Source organism: Capricornis sumatraensis, chromosome X (assembly GCF_032405125.1).
Source record: "Capricornis sumatraensis isolate serow.1 chromosome X, serow.2, whole genome shotgun sequence".
Taxonomy (NCBI): domain Eukaryota; kingdom Metazoa; phylum Chordata; class Mammalia; order Artiodactyla; family Bovidae; genus Capricornis; species Capricornis sumatraensis.
The window spans coordinates 15,484,999-15,503,994 of record NC_091092.1 but is presented as its reverse complement, the minus strand read 5'-3'; the positions used below and the strand labels follow the sequence as shown (position 1 = coordinate 15,503,994).

Below are 18,996 nucleotides of genomic sequence, written 5' to 3'. Positions count from 1 at the left end.
AGCCCTCTAGATGCCCTTGCCAGCCCCCAGTTGGGATGCCTTGATGTGTGTGTGGGGGGGGGCGGCGAGGGAGGGGTAGGAAGCTGAATGGAGTTTGTCCTTCTACCTGCATCAGCTCTCCCCCCTATCATTTCAGCCCTCAGCCTCTGGTGTCTGTGAGGCAGACTCCCTGCAAGTGAGCTGGGCACAAGGGCCTCACCCCCACTGAGTTGTGTCCCCGCATCTCTCTGCATCTCCTCCTAGGACCTAGTATAATTGGTGTGCCTGGGCCAGCTGGCTTGCCTGGTCCCAAAGGGGAAAAAGGTTCTCCAGGAGTTGGCATCGGAGCCCCAGGAAAGCCAGGTATAAGAGGACCCAAAGGTAGTCAAGGTAAGTGAGCCCAAGTCACACTTGGCTGGGCAGCCAGGGTTGGGGTTCCTTGGGGTCATGTGGCTCCCAGGGATGAGTTGTGCATGTCTTTACATCTCTGGGGATTTCAGAACCCAAGTACTGACAAAAAGAGGGTAGGCTCCACCTCAGGCTTTCCCAGGAAGGGGTGTCAGAGAGCAGTTCATTGAGTCCTCTCTAGCCTCCAGCTTCCCTCCAGCTCTCCCTTATTAACCACAGGGCCTCTCTTTCTCACTTTGTCAGAGTCTGGTTTTAATGGTCCTGAGGGACTGGGCTTGTCCACTTAGCGAGAGGTTTACCATAAATCCCTTGGTGTCCAGGGCAGTTGGCAGTCACGGGGCCCTGAGAAGACAGTGTGGCTGCTGGAAGGAGCCCAGGACTAAGAGGATAAATATCTCCCTAGGACAGGCACACAGCAAGCAGTTGATTAGGATTTAAAGGGTTTACTAGAAATCAGATTTCACCTTAATCTCAGCCCCTGACTCATCACATAGTCTGAAGTCCCTTTCTGAGTCTCCCTTCCCCTACTTCTCAGGCTTCCCTGGTGGCTAAGTCAGTAAAGAATCTGCCTCCAATGAAGGAGACCTGGGATCAATCCCTGGGTCAGGAAGATCCCCTGGAGATAGGCATAGCTACCCACTCCAGTATTCTTGCCTGGAGAATTCCATGGACAGAGGAGCCTGGTGGGCTACAGTCCATGGGTCACAGAGTATCAGACACAACCGAGTGACTTTCACTTTCACTTTTTTTTTTTCACTTCCCCCACCTCTCAAATAATGAGAATGAATTCTGATTCTTTAACTCTCCTTGGAAATGTTGTAGAGATGCATATACCTCCCACTCAGTGTAGAACAAGACATGAATTTCATGTATCACCATAGCTGAGAGCAGGGGCTCTGAAGTCGGACTACTGGATTCCAATCCCAGCTCTCCCTCTCACTAGCTACATGACTTTGAACAAGGAGGTTACTCACCCCTCCATCCCAAAGGAACCCATAGGTTTCTTTTTCTATAAAATGTGAATAAGAGAATCTACCTGGTAAAGAATCTGCCTGCAATGCAGGAATCCTGGGTTTGATCCCCGGGTCGGGAAGATCCTCTGGAGAAGGAAATGGCAACCCACTTCAGTATTCTTGCCTGGAGAATCCCATGACAGAGGAGCCTGGCAGGCTTCAGTCCATGGGGTCACAAAAGAGTCAGACATGACTGAGCGACGAAGCACCTTACACCTTAGCATGGCACATAGTAGTTGGTCAAGAAACATTGGCCATTCTACTATCACATGTTACCTGGGGAAATCACATTTGCAAAATGTTCTGTCCTCATAGTTCTGGAGCCTGATGTCCCACCACATCATTTTATGCATTTATGTGCATGTTTGTATAATGTGCGTAGGTTTTCCAGGAACTATATTCATGCATTAATTCATTTCCAGCTGCATTTTATGTTGGGGCATCTGCTGTCTCTGTGTTGACTCTTTCCTTTGTCTGGACCAACCTGTACTTTTCTGAAAGCCACCAGTTTCTCCAGATGTGAGGGCTTAGGAAGGGAGGCTTTGTGGCTTCTTTGGCAGGAGACAGAGAAAGGTCTGGGTCCTGGGTGGAAGCACAGGCATGATGCCTTTTCTGTTTTTTAAATTTTGACTATGAATTCCTGGTCATTACAGTATTCATTGCCTTTGGCTATCTGAGGTAATAAAATCACAAACACAAGTGCAGTAAACAGCACATGTCAAGATGGATACATTTCAGGTGCATAATGTTGAAAGGGGAGAAAGGGGAAGTTGCAGAGGAATATGTTTAGTGTGATTCCAACCAATATTTGTTTAGGGATGCAAATATGCACGGATATTCAAACTGTGATGAAGAGGGAATGATGAACACAAACCTCAGGACTGGTTGCCTCTGGGAGGGAGGGAAGATGGTGAAACCTGTAAAGGGTGTGAAAAGAACAACCTAGAGGGATGCGATGGGGTGGGAGGGAGGTTCAAGAGGGAGGTGACTTATGTATACCTATGGCTGCTTCACGATGATGTATGGCAGATACCAACACAACATTGTAAAGCAATTATACTCCAATTAAAAACAAATAAACTTAAAACAAAAACGCCAGGAAAGAAAAAGAAATTCAAAGGTATTGCTATCTTCTTTTCCTTAAATTGGGTGGTTGGAACACAGATGTTCATTCTATCTAGATGACTTTTTACATATGATTTATAAATATTCTTCTCTTCTTCTCAATATCTAATTAAAATAATGTTTTAAAACATATATATCAAATATATCCCCAAACGGGAACTGAATCTCTAATTTGATTATAGAAATCAATGTATAACAAAGGTTTACCCCTTAGTAAATTTCCTAGGAGCAAACCCTGTCCCTACAATACATTTATCTAAATAACATCAAATAAGGCCATTTATTTCTGTATTTGCAGTATATACTGAGAGGCCACATTAGTATATTTTGGGGTTTTTTTAGGGCTGTGATGATGGAATAAGTTGGGAAAATATGCCATCTTGCATTTTCATCATGTGATCACTGAAAATATCTCATTCTTAAAGAAACACTTGAGTTTTTTTTTTTAACTATGTGAGGTCAGTAGTACCTTTATTTCAGGTTTAATAATATATTAGTGTAATTATAAAATCAAGAAACAGCTTGAAAAGAGGAGTTGGCTGCAAAAATTGCCATGGAAACAAACTTTATAATCGGGGCCGAGCCCACACTTACTCTACTATATGTGGTGTCTTGTTTATTTGTTTTACATAATTTCAGCCCATATATATGTATAGATATACGAAGATACATTTTCAGGACAAAAATACAGTATGTCTTTCTTTCAAGATTTTTACCTTTGTGAAAATAAAAACTACTTCAAAGACTCATCAAGACACAACTAAAAGTAGTACCATGTGGTTTTGTGACTAATTTTGTTTTTTGTTTTTACTTTGTTTCTTTTCCAGACTTCTAATAATTGGAGACTTATTGAAATGTATTTTTTCCTCCTTTATATTTTGTCAGTATTCAATTAATCGATGAGCTGTTAATGATGCCCAAATTAACCAATTTGCCATCTTCCCTTATAAGTTTTCATGGATTTTCTATTTCTTAGCAAAATATGAGAAATTCTACATTAATATTTTCAGCTTTTTGGTCAGAACAATCAAATGCAACATTAATATTTTGGTATTTTCTTGTCACAAACAAGAATCTCACCCAGCAAAACAGTTTATCAATCAATTTGAATTAATTCCTCTTCATTTAAATATATTCTAGAATATACCAAAGTAATAAATACACTCCTTCCATGTTATAAGAATAAAATAGATTTCTGCATTTGTATATGTAGCTTTGATATGTTTTCCCAGCAAAATTATCATCTATGTTTTTGATGTATGCATATTACATACATCTTCTATAATCTGTTGAAATTTTTTTGGTTTTGAACCTAATAGAAATCATCCCACAAACAGAAATTTGAGCAAATATTATGTACGCAGGCCAGTAAGTGGCTATTTTCCTTGGCCAAATGGAGAAGGGATTTAGGCAATTAAGAAAGCATTTAGCTAATATCATGAATCACCTATAAAACTGGTTTCCAGCTTGCCTGGAAGACCCAGAAATTAGCCAGATAAGACACCAGGGGTGTCAGCGCCCTTCCCACCTCCATTTTGTTGGAGCAGGTGAGGCTCTCTTCTGACTGGTTAGGGGCTACACCCTACCTCCGTCTATAACCTTCTTTGGGCAGCAGCAGACAAGACTGGCTAACTCAATGAAACATTATACAATAGGTTTAAAAACACCTCAGGAAACTTCAGTTCCAGGTGCTACCGTTATACCTTCTTTTCTTCCTGATTTTGGGGAAATCTGTTTAACATATTTCCATTACCAGAGAGGTTGGAGAGCTAGAACTTTCTGCGGCTCTGTTCATCCCAATTCAATGCCAGTGGGGACTCTCTGAGCCCCTGTCAGCTGTTTGGGGCCACTGGCTGCCAAGGGAGGAGCAAGGGACAAGAGCCCTCTGCTGGCCTAGGCTGCTCTGGCTGCTACCTAATGGCTTCCATTTTCTCTGAGAGAGCCTGGCCCTCTCTTAGGTACACAAAGCCCCTGCAGCCCCTTTTATTTATTCTCTGCAGGTTTTCCAGGTCTCCAGGGCGCCGTTGGTCTCCCCGGTGCACTGGGCCTCTCCTTGCCTTCAGTCATAGAAGGACAGCCTGGCGACCCTGGGCGACCAGGCCTAGATGGAGAACGAGGTAAAGCCAGGAAGCCCAAAGAAGGCTGGCATTGCCTTGTCTACAGTCCAGCCTCACACCCCTCCCCCTGCAGGGACACAGGGGACCGCAACGGGCTACATTTTGCTAAAAGGGTTTGGAAAGGTCTGGGCACTGGGGCCCCACAGAAGGCGAGGGAACATTATCTGCCTTGGGAATGGGCTTTGGCTTCCTATCAATGTCAAGGCCTTCCACAGTGGCCATTTCCTCTGCCCCCTGCCCTCATCCCTCTTCCTATCTTATCCCTAGGCCGCCCAGGCCCCCCTGGGCCCCCAGGCCCCCCTGGGCCCTCCTCAGATCAAGGCGACCCTGGAGACCCTGGCTTCCCTGGAATTCCTGGCCCTCAAGGGCCCAAAGGAGACCAAGGAATTCCAGGTTTCTCCGGCCTCCCTGGAGAGCTAGGATTGAAAGGTACGACTGCATGGCTGGCAACTGGGCCCTTTCCCACTCCACAGTTGGAGATGGCCCCTTCCTGCCACCCTGTGAACAGAGACCAACTGATGATGCTCTTCTGGCCCTTGTCTCTGCTTAATCTCAAGCCCCCTTCCCCCACCAGCACCACCGTGCCAGGCCCTGACTTGCTTTCCTTTGGGCTTTGCCAGGCATGAGAGGTGAGCCTGGCTTCATGGGGACTCCAGGCAAGGTTGGACCACCTGGAGACCCAGGACTTCCCGGGATGAAGGGGAAGGCGGGGCCAAGAGGTGAGTTGAGAGCATGTACCACCTGCTCCTGAGCTCAAGGGAGGGGTTGGAGTAAGATTCTTTCAGGAGTCATTTATCACCATACCAGAAATGGAGTTTGTCCACCTTGGGGATACCTCTGCCACTATCAGCTCCCAGGACCGAAGGCCACTGCTGCTTTGCCACCATGGATCCTACCACTGACCTCCCCTCTCTGCATCATTTCTTATTAGTGTGTACTGGCTTGGCACTCAATTACCACTCATCCATTTGCTGAATCCAGAAATGAAGCCCGTCTTTTACACCACTCCCCTCAATCACACACATCCAATCCTATTAGCAACTCCTGGGGGCTGTGTTTCCTGAATGGGCCTTGCATCTGCTCCCCTCTCATCACCTCCAATACCTCTCAGATCCAAGCCACCAACATTTCTCACGTGAATCACTGGTGACCTGCTGACTGGTCTCCGTGCTTTCATTATGCACCTCCCCCAACAATTGTTTCTCCAGACTGTGGTGGGAGAGGTCTTATCAAAGCAGAAATCATCCATTGGTATCCCATGGCATCCCTCAGCACCAGCTTTTACCCTTTGCTGCTCACTGTGCTTTTCTCACACTGGCCTCTTTTCTGTTATCCAAAAACATCACACCCTGGCTGGCCACAGGGCCTTTGCACATGCTAGTTCTACTTCCTGGAATACTCTCCCCTACCTCCAGCCCTTTCTAATGCTTTAATAATCTCAGCTTAGGTTTCACTGATTGTAATAGGCCACTTATCACTAAAGCAGGTTCTCCACCCTGTAGCCCTCTCTGCTGTGGGATGGATCCCACAGTCATTGCACTCTCCATTTTCCTTGTAGCACTTTTTACAATTTGCAGTAAGATTAAGGTTTTTTGTCAGTTATGTATATTTCATCTTTATCAACAGACTGTCTCATAAAGGTCTTACTCACGGCTCTATCCTCTCATCTACCAGGAACTAGAACTCAGCAGGCACTCAAGCAAATTGACTTATTTGGCTTCTATCAGTAAGCCAGCTGGTTAAGTTTGACGTCCTAGGGTGTGATGCCAACTGAACCTCCAGGGGCCTTCCCTAGCCACCTCCTCTGCCTCCGCCTGACATTTCCATTTCTTCCACCTGCCCACAGGCTTATCCGGCCCTCGAGGTGCTCCTGGACACACACCCATTGCAGAAGCCATCCAGGCTCCCCCTGGACCCATGGGCCTTCCAGGCATTGATGGCATCCCTGGCCTCATGGGAGACCCCGGAGTCCAAGGACCTGTGGGCCTACAAGGTGAGTAGGGTGCCAGGGAAAGGGAACTTAGTTGGGAGCTGAGATGGCTTTGATTGGGATGCTGAAGCAACTGGCTGGGAACCCCACAGCTTCAAGGGGGTAGCTTCATCAAGCATTTCCTTGGTTTCCTCACAAAGCTCCCAAGCTGCTTTCCAGGAAGGAGGGCCCCCAGGGCCAGCAATTGTACTTGGCTTCAGAGGACGTGGGCAGAGCACAATAGCTAATCCAGACAGCTTGTCCCTCACTAATGTGCTGCTGCAGGAAGGAGGGAGTATGGTGGGCAATAAAGAGCAAGGGAGAAAGCCCAGGGTTGGGGGACAGAAAACCCAGCTTCTAATTCCAGTTTTGCCCCATCTGGAGTAAGCTAACAGTCTCTCTAGGCCTCAGTATCCTCGTTTCTGACTTGGGACCCCAGCATTTGCCCTGTGTCCTTCCCAGAGTTGCTGGGAGGATGAGAGCAAGTGAGGACAGGTGTGTGAAGGGGCTCAGAAGGGCTAAGTTCAGAGTGGGGTCCCAGGGCCGAGCTACCCAGACGTGAACTAAGGACTAGCCTAGGAGGCTCAGCCCTGTGCTCAGCGTGCACTCCCAGGTGACGGCCAAATCTGCCCTCTTCTGGTGAGTCCTGGGCATGACACACAAGTCCCCTTTCTCTGGGGAAGACCTGGAGAAGTCCCTCTTCCTCCACATTGAGTACCCCACTGTGGGCCTTCTCTCCTTGCAGGATCTAAAGGTTTACCTGGCATCCCCGGCAAAGATGGCACCAATGGACTCCCTGGCCCACCTGGGGCTCTTGGTGATCCTGGTCTGCCTGGACTACAAGGCCCTCCAGGATTTGAAGGTCTGGCAATGTCAGCACTAGCAGGCAGAGGGCTTCTATAAGGGTTTGAGGCTTAGTAGTGAGTCAAAATCTCAAATCTTAGAATTAGGAAACCTGGCAGTAAAGCTTGACACTACTAGGAGGCTGGAAAACTGGGCTCTCATCCATTCACGCCGACTCCATTCTGAGCTGTGACGGATCAGAGCCCTATATTCCAGAAGGTGAAAAACTGTTCCAAATAGTTCTCTGGGTTCTCTTCCAGCTCTTAAGAGCTATGACTCCCCTGCCCTGCACCAACCCCCTTCTACCAAGGGATTCTGATGTGGACAGAAGGGGGTTTGGTTCAAGGGAGAAGAAAAACTGAGGTAAGATATGGCTGTTCTGCTACTTACCTCCTTTTATATCAAAAATGGCAAATCAACATTCCTGAGGCTCACAGGAAAAGTGCCGTGATTGTTAGCTATGCCTGACAGGAAAAGAGGGTGTGATTTTGCCTCGCTAACCCCAGCTCTGCCTTCGCTGCCTTTGATTCAGTGGGTCCTCAGTTATCTCCTATGAAAGCCTGCAACGCCAGCCCGAGAAGTGGCCCCTTCTGCTCCCTCATCCCATCCCAGAGAACCCAAGGTTGGGTGACTGCGGAAGAAAAACCGGATCGTGTGCTTTTCAAAATGAGGACTCTCTAGCCAGATACATCTGAGTTGGCATTCTAGTTCTACCACTTACTAGCTGTAGGTGGTGAGAGTCAGTTTCATTATCCACAAATTGGAGTGATCAGGTTGTTGTAAGGATTGAGTGAGCTAATGCTTGTACATAATGCCCCCTGCTCAACGCTTGCCACCAAGTGAGTACCTGCTGTTGTTATTGGCTGTACCTGGCTCACCCCTTTTCTGCTCTCTCCATCTCAGGAGCTCCAGGGAAGCCGGGCCCCTTCGGGAGGGCTGGAGTGCCTGGGCAGAGCCTGAGAGTGGGCTACACCTTGGTGAAGCACAGCCAGTCAGAACAGGTGCCCCTGTGCCCCAGCGGGATGAGCCAGCTCTGGGTGGGTTACAGCCTGCTGTTTGTGGAGGGGCAAGAGAAAGCCCACAACCAGGACCTGGGTAGGTACCAGCTCCCACAACCACCCCTGGCCATCTGTCCGCACAAGGACCACTCCTTGTTCCTCCCAACCATTGGTGGGCCCATGTTGGATAGTGGGTTATAAGTACCAGGTCTACAGTCATTCATGCAGATCTGGGTTCAAACCCTGGCTCTGCCACTTACTCTGGACATGTTATTCAACCTATTTTACCTTCTGCCTCCTTCTCAATGGAACAAGGCTAATTCTAGTACCTGTCTCATAGGTTGGAGTGAGGATTACAGAAATCACCCATGTAAGATGCTTAGAACAATGTTTTACATATATTTGTTGTTGTTGAGTTGCTAAGTCATGTCTGACTCTTTGCGACCCCATAGACTGCAGCACACCAGGCTCCTCTCTCCTACACTATCTCCCAGAGTTTATGCAAATTCATGTCCATTGAGTCAGTGATACCATCTAACCATCTCATCCTCTGTCGCCCCTTCTCCTTTTGCCCTCATTCTTTCTCAGCATCAGGGTCTTTTCCAATGAGTCAGCTCTTTGCATCAGATGGCCAAAGTATTGGAGCTTCAGCATCAGTCCTTCCAATGAATATTTAGGGTTGATTTCCTTTAGGATTGACTGGTTTGATCTGCTTGCAAACCAAAGGAGTCTCAAGAGTCTTCTCCAGCACCACAATTCAAAAGCATTAACCATCCATTTAACATTAACGATGAGTGCTAAGGTGCTTAATCGCTCATTTGTGTCTGACTCTTTGCGACCCCATGGATTGTAGCCCACCAGGTTCTTCCATCCATGGGATTTCCAGACAAGAATACTGGAGTGGGTTGCCATTCCCTTCTCCAGAATGTTCCCGACCCAGGTATTAAACCCAGGTCTCTTGCATTGCAGGCAGATTCTTTACCATCTGAGCCACCAGGGAAGCAATTAGTAGTAGTAATAATAATATGACCTGTGAGTAACAATGATTACCCAAGAATTAACTGAATTGTCTTCAGGTGTGCTGACTCTGAAATGTAGACTCACTGTATTAAATGTTGGTTTTACAAAATGGGTTGATTTAGGGAGTCTTCATTCAGTTTCTAAAAAGACTCTTCATTATCCAATCTCTCTGGTACATAGAAAGTAGGATTTGATCAGCAGACATCAGGGTGTGTACAGTAGTCCAGGACCAGAAGGAGAGGCAACCATGCTCTGAAACAAGCAGTTGGATATGAATCCAAACCACCATCTAGTCCAGTCGTAGTGGCTCCAAGGACAATCCCAGCCCGGTCCCTCAGCCAGACCTTACCTGCCCCTGCCTATCTTCTCTCCTTCCAGGGTTTGCTGGCTCCTGCCTGCCCCGCTTCAGCACCATGCCATTCATCTACTGCAATGTGAATGAAGTGTGCCACTATGCCCGACGGAACGACAAGTCCTACTGGCTCTCCACCACTGCCCCTATCCCTATGATGCCTGTCGGCCAGACACAGATCCCCCAGTACATCAGCCGCTGCTCTGTGTGTGAGGCGCCCTCGCAAGCCATTGCTGTGCACAGCCAGGACATCACCATCCCACAGTGCCCCCTGGGCTGGCGCAGTCTGTGGATTGGGTACTCCTTCCTCATGGTGAGGCCCCACACTGCCCCTTCCCCCAGGGTAAGGGCCAAGGGTAGGGAGCGCTTGGAGAGAAATCCTGAAATCAAGTGCTGAGGGAGCTGGGTGACACGAGGGCTGGGACATTAGGCCAAATATGAGGCCCATTTGTACTCGACAGGTGACAAACACTATATGTCCCCTCATGGGCGTGGTACAGATTACAAGTAAGAGTTCCAATAAAGGGGACTTCAGAGTAAGAGCTGTTAGATCCATGAGGGGATGGGCCCATGGTCTAACCACCTGGTAGACTATTCCATGCTGTCTCCCTTCTCTGGAAAACACCACCATGGGCTCGGAGCAAAGGATTCTGAGGAGAACTGCATTCTGAATCCCACTGGATTTTCCTTAATTCAGCCTTTCTCAGATTTCTTCGTCAGTGGAAATCTGCCAGGGGCACTAGCATACCTGGGGGACTTCGAGGGCATCAGCAGTCTGAGAGAAGCTGGCTAGCATGTAGCCACAGCCCAGGAGCTGTGGGCTAGGAGGGCACTCGGGAGCTCGAAGGAGGCACTCCTGGCCCTGAGGCAGGGACAAGGGTCCAAAACACAGCGTTTGGTTTATTGACCTGACATGGGGCTGAACCAAGGGGCCAGAGCTCAGAGCTGGAGAAGCAGAGCCTGTTGCCTCCCTGGTGACCAGCTCACGGCCACCCTCTGTCCATTTCAGCACACAGCCGCCGGTGCAGAGGGCGGGGGCCAGTCCCTGGTCTCTCCTGGGTCCTGCCTAGAGGATTTCCGGGCTACTCCTTTCATCGAGTGCAGTGGTGCCCGGGGCACCTGCCACTACTTTGCCAACAAATATAGTTTCTGGCTGACAACAGTGGAAGAGAGGCAGCAGTTTGGGGAGGAGCCTGTATCTGAGACGCTGAAAGCCGGACAGCTCCACACCCGGGTCAGCCGCTGCCAGGTGTGTATGAAAAGCGTGTAGGGTGGCACCTGCCACTCTGCCCCTTGCCCTCCCTTCCTGCACACAACGGTCACCTCACAAACCCGAATGGTCTGGAGAAGAAAGGCCTAAGCCCTTTGGCCCACCTGTCAAGCTGTACCTTGGAGTCTCGTTTGGCCTGGACTACTGGACCTTGATCACCCCCACCCTCAGGCCCCCTGGGTGAGCCCACCCTGCTGAGGTCTGCTGTCCCATTTCAGTCAACCTGGTGCTACAATTCGGTTTGGATGTTTGCGTGATTCTTCATGGCTACCTCAGAAAGACCGCTAGGCCACCACTTTCTTAGAATGCTCGCTTTCCTCACCATCTTGATCAGAAAGCTCTTCATGACAGCTGAGGAGTCATTTCTCTATGTCCAGAGGTCACCACACATTATTTGGCTTAAACTAGAGCCCAGTGTTTCCACACAAAAAAAATTTTCTCTGGTTCAACATTATGGATGGATGGAGCCTGCACAGGGCAAACTCTCACTCTTCACGGAGACAGAATGAGGTGCTAGCCAGTAACCTGGGGTGAGCTTTGACTCCTTCGACAGTAAGCACGACCGTGCTGGAAGGCCAGCTGCCAAGAGGGGCTCATCAACTTCATATGGTCATAGACAAATCAATTCCTCCTTGTCAGCTCCCTCCCCAGCCACAGGCAGCAGACTTGGCCTGGATGCAGAGTAAAGCAGAGAGGATGTACCAAATGGGGTCAGACCCAGAAAGGGAAATGAGAACTGCCGCCCTTTCTCCTGGGCTGGGGGTAGAGAGGAGGATGGGTAAGGAGGTGTGAATTTTGCTTTTGACTCCAGGAACAAAAAGGTAAATCCCTTGCCCCAATTTCTCAGAAGCCCTTGTTTATTCCAAATGCCATCCAGATGTGTGCAATGTGGCAAATCAACCCTGCAGTGCTGGTTGCTTTGCATTTTGAGGCTGTGAGAGACTTGCCATTAAAATTTCCATCCAATTGCTGTAGCCTGTTAAACCATTTTGATGTTTTTTTAAGCCTCATAAAAATCTAGCACACTGCTCTCTTTAACAGTTAGCAGACCCAAAGCAAGCCTGGACAGATTATAAACTATATCATATTCTGTTTAGGAAGATTATTTTAACCATTTCCTTTATCAGTTTCCCAGAACACTTAGCTATGTTGGCATGAGGCAATTCCTTCCAGGTGATTCTATTTCCTTAAATATTATATAAACTGTGCCAACACACACAAAGCATAGTCAGTATAATCCAAACTATTGTTACCTTCACCTCTTGAGTAATAAGCATGGTGTCAACTTTGTACATTGCAAATAAAAGGAATTCAATGTGAACATTTGACTCTTTGACATTCTTTGATGAAAATTTTTCTAAAGCCCATGTCACTGAAATTCCTAAGTTCCCCTCAGAGCCTTGGAGGTTCTTGTTACTGCAAGTTGAGCTTTACAACATAACAGTGAGACACAGAAAAATACAATGAAAGTCAAGGCCTGAAAATGTCTTCCAACAAGCAACAAATCTACAAGTTGTTTCAAGATAAGCTTACTACTGTTTTTAGCCCCATCACATGCTTGAGTTCAAGAAAGGGCTTTCCATTCTTCTGGGTTCTCAGGATCATTTGTAGATTAATAAAAAGGAGAGAAATTTTAAAGTCATTAAAATCAAATCTGATATATTTGCATGTATTTGTATATGCATAAAATATAGCCTCTGGAAGGATAAACAAGAAATTAATAACATTGGGAGGGTTCAAGGAACAGAACTGACTTGTGGGAGGGAGAGACATTTCACTGAATACCATTTTGCATCTTTCAAATTCTGAATTCACTGGCATATACTACCTACTGGGTAAAATAAGAATATGGAATCTAAGGAAATGAGTATTCAAATATTCCTAAGTATACCAAAAAAAAAAAAAAACCCACCTTAGTTTGGTTTATTTCCTTTATTTGCTAGTTTTCATACTGCAGTTGCTGGCCTTCCTGGGGCCTATTGGGCACTTTGTTGAGTATGGAGGTGAAATGCATACAAGTTGAAAAAGACAAGGAGTGGAAAATGGGAAAATATCACTGGGATGTGAGGTACATCCATACAGGAGAATGGTTAGCAAAACCAATTTGATGAATATGCGCTTTAAAACTCAGTATGTTGCTAGTCTTGAAATTAAGGGCTTCCCAGGTGGCTCAGTGGTAAAGAATCTGCCTGCCAGTGCAGGAGACGTGGTTTGATCTCTGCATTGCAAAGATCCCCTGGAGGAGGAAATGACAACCTACTCCAGTATTCTTGCCTGGGAAATCCCACGAACAGGACTTCAGTCCTCTGGCAGGCTACAGTCCATGAGGTCACAAAGAGTCGGACACGACTTAGCAACTGCACAATAACAACAGTCCCCAAATAATATTTGATACACAGATTAATGTCACCACATGAATAATTAGCTTTCCAATTATGACTATAAAGCAAAAGGGAGTCAAATTCAACCATAATTTTTAATTTCCCAAACAAAAATCAATAATTTAAGTCAGTGATTAGCAAACTACAGCCTGGGGCTAAATCCAGCCCTTCCCGTTTTTTTTGTAAATAAAGTTCTATTGCATTACAGCCAGGCTCTCGTGCGTGCACACTGTCCAGGGCTGTTTAGGTGCTTCACCAGCAGAGATGAGTAGCTATGACAGATGCTAGATGGCCTTCAGAGCCTAAAACATTTCTTCTCTGGCCCTTGACAGAAAAAGTTTGCAGACCCCTGAATTAGGTGATAAATGATTTAAGGACAGGGTGACATCTGACAAAAGTATCAGTTAAGACGGGGACAATGACCCATTCAATAGTAAGGTTCTCTCAAATAGGAAGATCAATAAATATGCATTTGATGTAATGTCTTTGACATACTTTTTGAGATCAATTATGATTATTTAAATACATATTCAAATACTTTAACAAGAACATTTTGTTGTTACAATTGTTCTGATACAATGATTAACACTTTATTATTAGAGCAAGGGAACAGATTGCTTCTTAGTATTTAGCCCAAAGAGGTCTAACCTGAAAGAGTAAAGAAGCACAAGGTAACCATCTCTCATCTGCTGGTGCTGAAAGCAAGGTGGGAGTTGCTGGCTGTCCTCCACACATCCACCTCCTCATTCCAGCAGCTGAAGATTTGCTGTGGCCATGTAAGTAGCTGGGAAGCAAGAGATGCCTCCTAATCTTTCTGCTCCTAGATTCCATGATTGTTTTAGTTCCTTCTGGGGAAAGGGTATATTGTTCATTCTCTCTTTTTTGTTGTTGAGAAATGGTGATTGGCTCAGTCATGATTCCTATCAAGTTTGTATGCTGTTGGCATATTAGGCACTTGCTGACTAAAAAAGTTTTACGTGATGAGTTCGTGTTCTTCTGGTGCCAGATGGAAGACAGATCTCCAAGATGAGTTCCCACTATCCTATATGCTCAGAATCTCGAAATCTTCCTCCAGGTCAAATTCCTCTAGTTGTTCAGTAGAGTCAATGAACTCTATCAGAATACAGAAATGAGGGGGAAAAAAAGCTTGAAAACCTTTGGTTCAACAGTTCAGTACGTTACTCGGTAGTTAAGACCATACATTTTTTAATTGCTTTGCTACACAAAAGCTAGCGTAGAGGAGACTTATAGGTGGGACCACTGCCAAGTGTTAACAATTCTCCATAAAGAATCAAAATAGTTTTAGGGGCCCAAGATATGAGAGTAAAAAGATCCTGAGCTCATCTCCTCTTACGAGCACAACAAAATCAAAACTATCTGCAGAACAACCATTGATGAAAAGGACTGGAACCTACCAGAAGAGATCTTCTACAACTAAAGTCATAAAGAAGAATTCACAGCAATATGGGTAGGAGGGGCAGACTCACGATATGATCAAATCCCACACCCATGGGCGGGCAACCCACAAAATGGAGAATAATATTGTAGAAGCTCTCCCACAGGAGTAAGAGTTCTGAGCCCCATGTCAGGCTCCTCAGACTGAGGGTCTGGCATTCAGGGGAGGACCCCCCTGGAGGATTTGGCTTTGAAGGCCAGCAGGAGTTTATTGCAAGAACCCCACAGGACTGGGGGAAATACAGACTCTACGCTTCAAGGGCCCACAGAAAACTTTCATGTGTACTGGGACTCAGGGCAAAAGGAATAATTTGATAGGAGCCTAGACCAGCAAATTTGGAAAACTCATCCGTGGCCACAGGACTGGAAAAGGTCAGTTTTCATTCCAATCCCTACGAAAGGCAATGCCAAAGAATGTTCAAGCTACTGCACAATTGCACTCATCTCACATGCTAGCAAAGTAATGCTCAAAATTCTCCAAGTCAGATAAAAAATAAAAAAAAAAATTCTCCAAGTCAGGCTTCAACAGTATGTGAGCTGTGAACTTCCAGATGTTCAAGCTGGATTTAGAAAAGGCAGAGGAACCAGAGATCAAATTGCCAACATCCACTGGATCATCAAAACAACTAGAGAGTTCCAGAAAAACATCTACTTCTGATTTATTGATTATGCCAAAACCTTTGACTATCTGGATCACAACAAACTGAAAAATTCTTCAAGAGATGGGAATACCAAACCACCTGACCTGCCTCCTGAGAAACTGTATGCAAGCCAAGCAACAGTTATAACTGTACATGACACAACAGACTGGTTCCAAATTGGGACAGGAGTATGTCAAGGCTGTATATTGTCACCCTGCTTATTTATATGCAGAGTACATCATGTGAAATGCCGGGCTGGATGAAGCTCAAGATGGAATCAAGATGGCAGGGAGAAATATCAATAATCTTAGATATGCAGATGATAACCACCCTTATGGCAGAAAGCAAAGAACTTAGAGCCTCTTGATGAGAGTGAAAGAGGAGAGTGAAAAAGTTGGCTTAAAACTCAACATTCAAAAAACTAACATCATGGCATCCAGTCCCATCACTTCATGACAAATAGATGGGGAAACAATGGAAACAGTGAGAGACTTTAATTTGGGGGGCTCCAAAATCACTGCAGATGGTGACTGCAGCCATGAAATTATAAACACTTGTTTCTTGGAAGAAAAGCTATGACCAACCAAGACAGCATATTAAAAACTAGAAACATCACTTTGCCAACAAAGGTCCGATTAGTCAAAGCTACGGTTTTTCCAGTAGTCATGTATGGATGTGAGAGTTGAACCATAAAGAAAGCTGAGTGCCAAAGAATTGATGCTTTTGAACTGTGGTGCTGGAGAAGACTCTTGAGAGTCCCTTGGACTGCAAGGAGATCCAACCAGTTAATCCTAAAGGAAATTAGTCCAGAATATTCATTGGAAGTGGAGAAGGAAATGGCAACCTACTCCAGTACTCTTGTCTGGAAAATCCCATGGATGGAGGAGCCTGATAGGCTGCAGTCCATGGAGTCGCTAAGAGTCGGACACAACTGAGCGACTTCACTTTCACTTTTCACTTTCATGCATTGGAGAAGGAAACGGCAACCCACTCCAGTGTTCTTGCCTGGAGAATCCCAGGGATGGGGGAGCCTGGTGGGCTGCCATCTCTGGGGTCGCACAGAGTCAGACACAACTGAAGCGACTTAGCAGCAGCAGTAGCATTCATTGGAAGGACTGATGCTGAAGCTGCAACTCCAATACTTTGGCCACCTGAGGCAAAGAACTGACTCATTGGAAAAGACCCTGATACTAGGAAAGATTGAAGGCAGGAGGAGAAGGGAACGACAGAGGATGAGATGGTTGGATGGCATCACCGACTCGATGGACATGAGTTTGAGCAAGCCCCGGGAGTTAGTGATGGACAGGAAAGCCTGGCATGCTACAGTCCATGGGGTTGCAAAGAGTCAGACATGACTGAGTGACTGAACTGACTTACTGACAGGCCAGCCCTACCTGCTGGTCTCAGAGACTCTCCTGGAGAGGTGTGGGTAGGCTGCAGCTCACCAGGGGGACATAGACACTAATGGCGGTCATATTCGGGAATATTCTACCACATGTACATTCCTGGTAGCTGACATGTTGGATCACTAGTGCCAAGACATGACCCTACCCAACAGCCTGTAGGCACCAGTGCTGGGACACCTCAGGCCAAACAAGTAATTGGGCAGGGCTTCCTTGGCGGCTCAGTGGTAAAGAATCTGCCTGTGATGCAGGAGACCCAGGTTTGATTCCTGTGTTGGGAAGATCCCCTGGAGAAGGGAATAGCTACCCACTCTAGTACTCTTGCCTATAGAATTCTGTGGACAGAGGAACCTGGAGAGCTATAGTCCATGGGGCCTCAAAGAGTTGGACATGACTGAAAGACTAACACTTCCACTTTTCAGACAAGCTGACTGAAGAAGTCGAAAGCCCACACCCTCTAGACACGCCCTTAGACATGGCCCTGCCCATCTGAGGGCCAAGTCCCAGCTCCACCCACCAGTGGACAGGCCCTGGCCCCTCCCACCAGGAAGCCTGAACAAGACTCTAGATCCCCCTCATCCACCAGGGGGCAGACACTAGGAGCAAGAAAACTATATCCTGCAACAGAAACCAGTCCTGACCCTGGGATCACCTCAGCCCTGGCCCTGCCCACAGCAGGTCAATGAAACCTTTGGGACACCCCAGACCTCATACCCAACTGTATCAGGAACTAGCCCCCACTTACCAATGATCTGAAACATGCTCTGGGATCCCTGGGCCCAGCAGCCACACTACAGGAACTAGCTCTGCCTGCCAGCAATCCAGCACTAACCTCTGCCATTAGTTGGCACAGCCCCAGAGTCTTCAGGACCCTGACTCCAGCCACCAGTGAGCCAGCACTAGCCCTTGGGCCCCCTTGGATTCTGCAACCAGCCACCTCATGACCAGGCCCCACTAAACAGCTACCAGCAGAATGTGCACAAGGCAGGGCCTGGCAACCAACCACACTTGATGCCAGCTAAGCTAGTAGATGGCCCACAGAGTCAGCCCACCACAACAGAAAGAACCAAATGGCCCTCATAGGGGTAACACCTAGAGCACGTAGCTTGGGTGACGAGAGAGGCGTGCACTTCTGGGACATATAGGATGCCTCCTTCAGAGGGCCAGTTCTCCAAAGTTGAGAAATGTAACTAGCCTACCACAGACAAAAAAATACAAATAGCAACTTAGGCAAAATGAGGCAGCAGAGGAATATATTCCAGACACAGGAACAAGATAAAACTCCAGAAGAATGAAGTAAAGAGGAGTTAGGCAATCTACTCAAGAATGAGTTCAGAGTAATGATTATAAAGATGATCAAAGAACTTGAGAAGAGAATGGATGCAAAGAGTGAGAAATTAGTTTTTAACAAAGAGAACATATAAAGAACAACCAAACTGAGATGACAAATCCAAAAATATACATAGAAGAAGTATACCTATGGCTTATTCATGTTGAGGTTTGACAGAAAACAACAAAATTCTGTAAAGCAATTATCTTTCAATAAAAAATAAATTAATTTTAAAAAAGAAATGCAAAAAAATATATACTAGAAGAATGGACCAGTGTGCATGAAGACAGAGCAGTGGAAATCACTACAGCTGAACAGGAAAAAAAAAAAAAAACAGAAAAAGAATGAAAAGAAATGACAGTTTAAGAGTTCTCTGGGACAGCATCAAATGCACCAATATTTGCATTATAGGGGTCCCAGAAGAAGAGAGAGAGAAAAGACCTGAGAAAATATTAGAATAGATAACAGCTAAAAACTTCCCTAACCTGGGAAAGGAACCAGGCCTCCAACTCCAGGAAGTGTAGAGAGTCCCATACAAGATGAACACAAAGAGGAACACACCAAGACATGATGTAATGAAAATTATAAAAATTAAAGATAAAGAGAGAATACTAAAAGCAGCAAGAGAAAACAAATAACATACAAGGGAACTCCCATAAGGCTATTAGCTGATTTTTCTGCAGAAATTCTGC

The 18,996-nt window shown here is 46.3% G+C and overlaps 2 protein-coding genes across 5 annotated transcripts in view; one reads left to right on the top strand and one right to left on the bottom strand.

Annotated features, from left to right (window-relative positions):
- Window positions 1–11,094, top strand: part of COL4A6 (collagen type IV alpha 6 chain) — a 189,400-nt gene extending 178,306 nt beyond the window's left edge. The window contains exons 37-45 of the mRNA XM_068962536.1: window positions 244–369; window positions 4,526–4,642; window positions 4,910–5,071; window positions 5,263–5,361; window positions 6,489–6,635; window positions 7,357–7,473; window positions 8,358–8,549; window positions 9,851–10,137; window positions 10,834–11,094. Of these exons, the coding sequence (XP_068818637.1) occupies window positions 244–369; window positions 4,526–4,642; window positions 4,910–5,071; window positions 5,263–5,361; window positions 6,489–6,635; window positions 7,357–7,473; window positions 8,358–8,549; window positions 9,851–10,137; window positions 10,834–11,094 (1,508 nt within the window). The remainder of the gene's footprint in view (window positions 1–243; window positions 370–4,525; window positions 4,643–4,909; window positions 5,072–5,262; window positions 5,362–6,488; window positions 6,636–7,356; window positions 7,474–8,357; window positions 8,550–9,850; window positions 10,138–10,833) is intronic.
- A 1,995-nt stretch (window positions 11,095–13,089) lies between these two features.
- ATG4A (autophagy related 4A cysteine peptidase) overlaps window positions 13,090–18,996 on the bottom strand; it is a 78,296-nt gene continuing 72,389 nt past the window's right edge. For all 4 annotated transcript variants that reach the window (XM_068962098.1, XM_068962099.1, XM_068962100.1 and 1 more), the window contains one exon: window positions 13,090–14,588. In XM_068962098.1, the coding sequence (XP_068818199.1) occupies window positions 14,518–14,588 (71 nt within the window). In that variant the 3' untranslated portion in view covers window positions 13,090–14,517. The remainder of the gene's footprint in view (window positions 14,589–18,996) is intronic.